Source organism: Sipha flava, unplaced genomic scaffold (genome assembly GCF_003268045.1).
Source record: "Sipha flava isolate LNK unplaced genomic scaffold, YSA_version1 380_pilon_pilon, whole genome shotgun sequence".
In the NCBI taxonomy this organism is placed as follows: domain Eukaryota; kingdom Metazoa; phylum Arthropoda; class Insecta; order Hemiptera; family Aphididae; genus Sipha; species Sipha flava.
This window is the reverse complement of record NW_020273089.1, coordinates 1-8,972: the sequence shown is the minus strand read 5'-3', so window position 1 is coordinate 8,972 and position 8,972 is coordinate 1. Positions and strand designations below refer to the sequence as shown.

The 8,972-nt window shown below is 34.5% G+C and overlaps 1 protein-coding gene across 1 annotated transcript; it reads left to right on the top strand.

Moving 5' to 3' along the window:
- Positions 1-545: 545 nt before the first annotated feature.
- LOC112688256 (ectonucleotide pyrophosphatase/phosphodiesterase family member 5-like) lies at positions 546-2,116 on the top strand (the record flags this gene model as incomplete). Its single annotated transcript, XM_025561362.1, is given in 4 exon segments — positions 546-719; positions 996-1,177; positions 1,249-1,446; positions 1,676-2,116. Coding segments are annotated over 4 exon segments (808 nt in total), but the record flags the coding sequence as incomplete, so codon positions are not given.
- Positions 2,117-8,972: the final 6,856 nt, after the last annotated feature.

The window sequence follows — 8,972 nt, the reverse complement described above, 5'->3', positions numbered from 1 at the left end:
TGCGGAAGAAATGGCAAAAGACAGTGAAGAGTGGAGACAATATGTTGTTGCGGCAATGGGTCCGAAAGGCCTGTAGGAGGCTAAAAAAGAAGAAGAGACGTATTGAAAGTGCTCACTTTCTAAAAATAATAATATGATCATTATCATGTTGTCAATTTTTGTCAAATTTCAATTTTTAAAAATCATATTTTAATGCATATTTCATTAATATTGAGAGCATAAATAAGCATGCTATTTTATAGATATTATATGCATTCATAGCTCTGGTCATAACTCATACTGCCTTAAAACTCAGACGACTGACGGTTTTTAAGAATTGCAGTGGCAGCACAGGTACTTTAAGTTTCTGCCGTTGACATACTTATGGTTAGATATGTATAAATTTACACAAGTTATTTAACAACATTTAAGTTGTGTACTAACAACTTAATTTTTTATTATTCTCTCTCCCTCATCAGCACTTTTAAAACTATCAGTTCTTCAACGAACAACTCTTTTCTTATCTTATGGCTACCAAATATTAAAATCATGTTGTTTTGGTTTAGTACAATGCCGTGGACTTCTCGTATAGACAAAACAATATTATGGATCAAGGACAAAAAAAACCCAGCAAATCTCGTTTTTTTGCACTTCAATGAACCAGATCATACAGCCCATTTTTACGGAATTGGATCTAAGGAAACCAATGAAACACTCGCTAAAGTAGACAAAACAATCAAGTACTTATGATTTATTTATTCTTAATAAATGTAATTTACAAGGTGAGACAGTGCAATAGTTTCAGTATTGAGTAGTACACGTGACTATTAATATTTTATGTATTATATCTATACAATATTGTCAGTATAATATTGAATTTCATTATACAATTTAAATTAAACTAATAGGAAATAGAAAACTAAATTAAAAAAAATATTTCTTAAATAGGCATTTTTCAGTTGTCTTCATTTTTTTTAACTTTATAATTTAAGTTCAAAAAAAAAATGATTTTATAGGTACTTACTTGACCAAATAAAAAAAGAAAATTTAGACACTAAAATGAATCTAATCATACTCAGTGATCATGGAATGGATACAGTTACATACGACAGAATTATTTATTTAGATAAATATATTTCTAATACAACGTATACAAGCATATATTCAGGTTCTAGCGTATTTGTAAAACCAAACCCAGGTAAATATTTTTAAAAATTTAAACTAATAATTTCCAGAGATCAGGGTAACTTTCATTGCGATTGATTGTAGGTCAATTTGACGAAGTATATAAGAATCTCAAAAATACGGCTATCTCATTGGGAACATTTGACGTGTACAAAAAAGAAGAAATACCAGATCGTTGGCACATGAAAAATACGACCAGGTTAACAGGAATTATATATTTACTAGCTAAACCAGGTTATGAGTTTTGGAGTGACTATATACAACGAATTTTGGATAAATCAAGTGAGTTTATACAGCCATAGTATATATATATTTATATGGCAAAAGCTGCTACACGTTTGAAATAATATACCAGAAAAAATCCTTTTTCTCCAAAAAACAACCCTCCCCTTCGAAACGATATTTTCTCTCTCGAAAAAAAAAACTCCCAACTATATGAACGAAACTGATAAAGCGTTGTGCGATTTTTATGTATTGACCAAAGTCATTAGCCGATGAATACAATTTTCAGCCAAGGAGAATTTCAGAATGGGGATGCACGGGTACGATAACGTGGACCCTCAGATGCACGCTGTCTTCATGGCTTCGGGGCCGGCGTTCAAAAAAAACTTCACTGCCCGACCGTTCGACATTATCGATGTGCACTCGCTCATCAGCCACGTATTGAATCTAAAAGTGCCTGCGGCCAACCACAAGCAACCCAACAGTAACATGATTGAAGTTGAACAACTATTACTGCTTCCGAAGTCTACACCATTCGTTTAAAGTATGGTACAGCTGATCGTACACACTGGGTGAACGATACAAATGGTTTAAGATCAACCAACATCGTAATATTATTATAGAACTGTCATGCTCCGTTAACGAAATCATCGTTCATATGTCAACTATTGCACTAATTAGTTCCCAGTTTATTGAACAATCATAAAAATAAAAACTATTAAGATTGTAACACGACAATATGATATTAATTCGTCATTTTTGTTGGTCAAGGATTTTATTACCATGAACCGCAATCAAAATTTCAAATAAAACGTATTATAAACAAATGTAAACGTTTGAAAAAATATCATTGACCATTAGTTATTACTAACTAGGAATCTTAATTTTTTAGTAGAATACAAACATACGTGTTCACAAATATGATGAATACCCGAGTTGGTAAATTGCGTCCCCCAAGAAAGGTCATAGTCACATACTATGTAAATAACACGTGAATGTAATGAAACTAAACACGTAAAATTAATAGGCTTAGGGACTTATAGCTCTAAAAAACACACAAATATGCTTCTAAAATCATTAAAATATGCATTATAAAATGCATTTATATGTATTAAAAAAAAAAATTACCACATAGAACACAAATTAAAACGTGTCCATCAGATGTAAATGTATCTTTAAACTCCGAAATAAAACTTAGTAGTCGGCTACTCGTAGACTGTTATACTTTCAGCATTACACAACGTTACAAAATACGTACAACGTTTTATGTATGATTTGATGTTGCGTGGTTGCGAGACGCAAAAACAACAACGGATTTTTTCATAACGTTTTAATTGTCAATAATGGTAAACGGAAAATTTTTTAAACGTTTAAATTTGTAAAACGTTTAAACGCTTATATTGAATAACGTTGAAATTATTTATAGCGTTAAACGCTCAATTGCTTATATCGTTTATATGTTCCATAACGATAAATAATATATATTATTTTGATTGAAGACCAGTCCATACTTAGTGAAAAATTAAATAAAACACAAGCGAAATTTTCAAAACACAGATAGGTGTTAAAAAAGAACTACACAAAAGACCATTTTAAGTGAATCCAGCATTAGATTAAAAAAAAAAAAAAAAAAACACAAATATTAAGGATTTTCCTGATATAAATATTACCAAAAATTTTACTTGTAAATTTTGAACCTAAATTAAAGAAAAAATTTGAGTTGCCCCCCCTAGAAATAAGTCTAAATACGCACCTGCTATGAAACCAAAAAGTTTTCCTGTAAGACTCTAGAGATTATACTTGATTTAAAGAACAACTTCTTGCAAAACGTGCGAATAACTTTTGTAGAAGTAAAGAACTAACTTAGAGTACTAACAAGCACTGACGATGTCAAAACCTATAAAAATAGTTTTGACCAAAAGTTCGTTACAAGAGTTTGTCGACAATCAGGGACTATAAATGGCACGTAATGTTGGCTGGATACGTTTCCCGGCTTGTCGCTACGGACGCCCGTAAAATACTCTCCGATAGCGAATAGACTCGAGAGAGGCTCGACGACGACGGTAATCCGGTCCTATAAGGTCCATTAAAAAAAACCAGTCATACGAGGATATTCCGCGATCTATATATACTATCTATACTATCTATACTACGCAAATAACGAAAAATTTAAAACGTTGAAAATTTTAACTTTTAAGTTAAATGGTCATTTTGTTTCGATATCAGTGGTCAATTAAAAACTACTTCTCATTAAGTTTATGTAATGAGTATTATGTTCACTTTTAATTTACTCATTAAGATCAAATTAACATGTAAAAAAATAAATATATAATCTTAAACGTTGCCAAATCTCGTTAAGTGGTACTGCAATTATTTTAATCGGGTTTTTCTGATCGGACTTCTTGATCGTCATAGAAATCGGAGCATTTGAGTTGGGTTCCGAGTACTAGGGGATAATCGCAGGTAGTGTACTAGTTGGGTCCCGGATTTTTATAGGTATTACACTAATTCCTGAATATTTTTTGGTAAGTACTATATTATACTAACATTTTCCTTCCAATCCATTACTTCCCAGACTTAGGACTGTCTATGATCTATTTAGACCACAGGTATGGTAAAAAATGTTTTTTACAGTTATTTTTTGTTTTTAGTTTCTATTTCATTAAAATATAAATTATTAGAACATTTTTAACCATACCTGTGGTCAAAATAGATCATAGATCGTCCTATATCTGTTAAAATGGGAAGGAATATGTTAGTATTATATATTACTTACCAAAAAATATTCTGGAACTAGTGTAGTACTTATAAAAATCCGGGACCCAACTAGTGTAGTACATAAAAAAAATTCGGGACCCAACTAGCATAATAATTTTAAAGTCAGGACCCAATTCGGATGCAGCTATAGAAATACCTTGAGTATTACACAATTAAATAAATATTCAAATTTGAAAAAATATCAACAGAAAACAAATGTAAATTAGCACGATATTATTGGATATTAAATAGTAAATTGTACTCGTATACAATTAATTATCTTTTTGCAAAAGTTACCAAATTAAATAATCAAAAAATAATTTAAGTTACATTTTTCAAGTTTCTATTCATCCAATTATTGTTTGCATACTTCATAACAAGAAACTGAACTCAGAATCTTATATAAATTAAAAAAATATTCAGTATTCACAAAATATTATAATAACAGTGAGTGCAATTTTTGTGCAAATATTGACATAGAACATACTTCATATGAAAATATGTTATAAGAGAACGAATACATAAGTATAATATACTGTATTTTACATAAAATAATATTTACTTGTTACATTGTAATAAAAAAAGAATAGAAATGTTTGTGAATTATTTTAACAATAGAACAGACAGACCAATCAAATAGTATTGTGGCCATATATTTCTCCATGGAAATTGTTTTATCATTAAAAATAAAACAAACTAAAAAGTACATGTATGTATATAATTATATATAATTTACTTGTACAATTTAAACATCCGTGAAAACCATTGTAGTTTTCCAACGAAAAAAGTCGCATTAAAATCTATATTATTTTCATGTTAACTTTGTACATTTTTCAGAAAATAGTTGAAATACGATTTTTTTTTTTTTTTTTTTTTAATACAATATGAATCCGTTGGAATAAAATAAAATTAAAAAATTATCAAAACGTATAGTAAAATTACCACTGCATATTATTGTATGACTATATATAATACGTTGCATAGGTGGTTTTCAATGTTCGTATTACCTCTTATAGATAGGATTATAATTCATGATTGTAGACCAATTCAGCTCACGGATACGAGTACACACACGTCAAATTTTCTACCTCGTCTTTAGTATATAAAATAAAAGGCTGTACACAATCGCGTGGGTAATGACATACGTGTGTACACTGATTGCGTCTGATTTTCCATTTCAAGTTCATTAATATGTTTTACTCAGCTGACCTGAATATATTCCAATTCATTGATATTATTTAAAATGAACCAATAGAAACAATTCATATAATTAAAAACAGACGGATGGTATGTGAAAAAAAAAATGAAACAAAATATGAAATATTAAATAACCCGTATCGATTATATTACAAAGGTATCGTTTGTATTTTTAACAGTATATTAATTTTTTATTTATATTCATATATATGTATTTTTTGTTTTAATCCTATAGTTAAAATTTACTAATTTAATTTTACTTACTTCTAATTGCATAACAACGAAAAAAATCAATATTTTTCACCTGTCGATAGTACTCGTAATAATTCGCTATTGACAATCCTAAACCTGTATAAAAATAGAAGGAAGATAAGAAAACAATGTTTTACGTTGGGACGCAAATCGTGTGCAGCGGAGGATAATGTGATCTTATTATTATTATAATACTAATGATAAATCAAACAAACGATGACTAGATATCGTGAAGACCACTATTTTCACTTGTGAGTTTATTAATACGATACTTTTCACCGAACACTTCGGAGTTTCAAATCGTCAAATCCGGCCTCCGGGCGGGAGGGGGTCAGTGGAGATTGACGGAACCTATGTTCACGTGTAGTCCCATCCGTGTACTTTCGGGATTGTCGTTGCACGTTCTCGGCTCTTCGCTGCCAGTCCCGCGCGTTCGTCAGTTTTTCTCCAGACCCTCGGTGAACGACTGGTTCAAAATGACACCTGGACGATCCCTGTGCGTCCGACCCGTAGCGCCGAGTTTCGCGATATCGTTGATTGCACGCGAAAGCGAACGGCGGCCTCGACTGGCTCCCACTCCGACGACCCGGGCACCGTGACACGTCACCTTCGCGATACTGGCACTCGGCGCACGCACTTGTCGTCACGCACGTGCGCGCGCACGGAACTCGCACGGATCACCACGCGAAAAGACGTGTGGATGGAAGGAGTTGGCGCGGCGGAGGGAGGGATACGGCTGTCACCTGGTCACCTGCGCACCGAGTAAAGTCGCGACGAGGTGCCCGCGAGAACGTAACGCGCACCGCCGACAACGGTCCGGTTCGCCCGTCGACCACACGTCACTCGTCCACGGCCACCAGCGCACCCGTGCCCGCGGTACCCACCATGTCGCCGACGTCGCTAGCCCTGGCCGTTTTGACGGCGTACGCGGCCGCTGTCACGCGTCATCCGCTCGTGGTGGTCGTGTCGTTCGACGGCTTCCGTCCGGACTACGTGCAGGCCAACGCGACGCCCACGTTGTCCCGGTTCCTGAACGCGTCCGCCGCGCCGCCGTACATGCGTCCCGCGTTCCCCACCAAGACGTTCGTCAACCACCACACCATCGCCACCGGTCTGCACCCCGAGCAGCACGGCGTGCTGGACAACCACATGTTCGACCGGAACAATAAGACGATGCACTACACGTACGAGCAGTTCCACTACGACGAGTCCGTGGTGCCGATATGGGTAAGACGCGTCCTCCGAACTTTCGGGTTCGCTATACGACGACCCTTATCGAATAGTGGCCGACTGTCGGGTGGGGGCGCGACCGGTGGCGGAACCGGGAATTATCGCAGAATACGCGTTAAAGTTACGCCCCACCGTAGACCTAGAATCGAATACCGTTCACGACGATCTCTTTCTAATAATCGGCACGCAGTCGTACTTATCGAGGTTGAACTACGGTAACAAAGTTAAAAACATCAAACCGGTAGGTAGTCAGCAAGAGATCATATACTACCAAAAATTACACCCTCTACCGTTTTACGCTTCCTCCTACCCATAGTTTCGTCACTGAGTGTACAACGGGATCGGGCAACAAGTTACTACAGTTACGTAGTACCCAAGGCCATTACATGTAGCCGGTCGGAAATCCAAAACGTAAATTTAAAACCGAAATTACACAACGTATACGACATCACGATGAGTAATATACAACACTGATAATGATATAAGAAAATAAATAGTACCGCACATGTCACATATAATTAGACATTTATAAACCGAATCGCAAACGAGTTCGATAGCAGATACGAATATTAATATCAACGTTCTGCGAACGTAATACGGTACACCTACCGTAGTATTTAAAACATGAACAAACGTTTTTCTCGATACATTTTATCGTGTAATTTTTTACCGTCGACTATTACGTTTTAAAATATCACGCAGGCCACATCGTAATGGTGGTCATTTACCATTTCCTGTTACACAATAACTCCCGTAGTAATATTTACTATTTACGATTAACGGCTGTTAACGTTATCGGTAATACGATTGATGCCTATCGTCAGTATTGTTACTTAGGCGATATTTTCGCTTTCCCATAGTTTTTGTATCCACCTCGTCTTGAATTGATTATTTACGCAATTGGTAAGCACGTACAGTAGTGATACCATCGTTTCAATAATAACGTTATTGCTATATTGAACATGGTTGAAGTCGTTACGCCTACAACCAGCATCTGACGTTTTGTTATTCCATTTCGTGTATCGAATATCAATCAAATTTCTATTTTGATGCAGAAAAACTAAGGTGTTTCATTTTATGTCAACAAACAGATCTTTTTTTGCGTAACGATATTTTGAAAACAGTTGAAAAACATCTTTTAGAACTGACAGATGTCGCTGGTATAGCTAAGTATTTTTTTGAACAGTCAACTAGTATTGGATTCTTCGTCGTTCTTGTTTCCCGCCACTCAAAAGGATCTAAGTAAAATCTAAGCTGAGGTTCGGCTAGATAACCTTGTAATTGTAATTTTGGATCGCTTACGTTAATTATTTTATCATCGTAAAGAAACTCCATGGCACTTTTATGTGAATTTTTTGGATTTTCAGTTGTTGGAACAAATACATGTGAAGTATCTAGTATATTTTGCAACTCTGAACGAATTTTACTCTGGACTCAATTGTTTCATGGTCTAAATCCTTATACCTCGGATCGAGAAGAGATGATATTTGGCTTACGCTTACAGTGTCGGATGAGCAACATTCTAGAATAAAGCAGTTTTGAATTTCTGATATTAATGTTTGTTTGAAATTTATTTCAAATTTATTATCAGTTTCAAGTATTGATAAATTTTTTTGAATTACTTTATTTAATAGTGATCTGACCATTGAACACTGGAGAATGCTTTTCGCTGCAAAACAATGTTGTTATTACTTTGTAGTGATCGTTGTGCAATATATTACGAGCGGTACCACATTAATTATTTAACGACGTAGCACGTTCGTTGTTATCTTGAGACGTAATGGTGAGAGAGATAGGTAATTTGAATAATTAAACACTTGTATGTTTACGCTTATAAAACTTACTGTTTTTATTAATCTACCACAGTAAAAATAACAAACAATTTAAAACAAAAAAATAAAGAACAGTTTATTCTGGGTCAATAATTATGTACTCGCGGCGATGTAGCTGTAACAATGTCCACGACGAGTAATAATAAAAAGGGAAAATGACCATTCTAACACTGTCTATCAGAACTACCTATCTACTTCTGATTAATACTAAATACTCAAACCGAATTTATACAAGTTCTAATGACGTAAAAGTAGCGTAATTTTAATATTACTTCCTTTTTTTGTCGATTTAGCATTATTATGTTAAGAGGTGAAAAA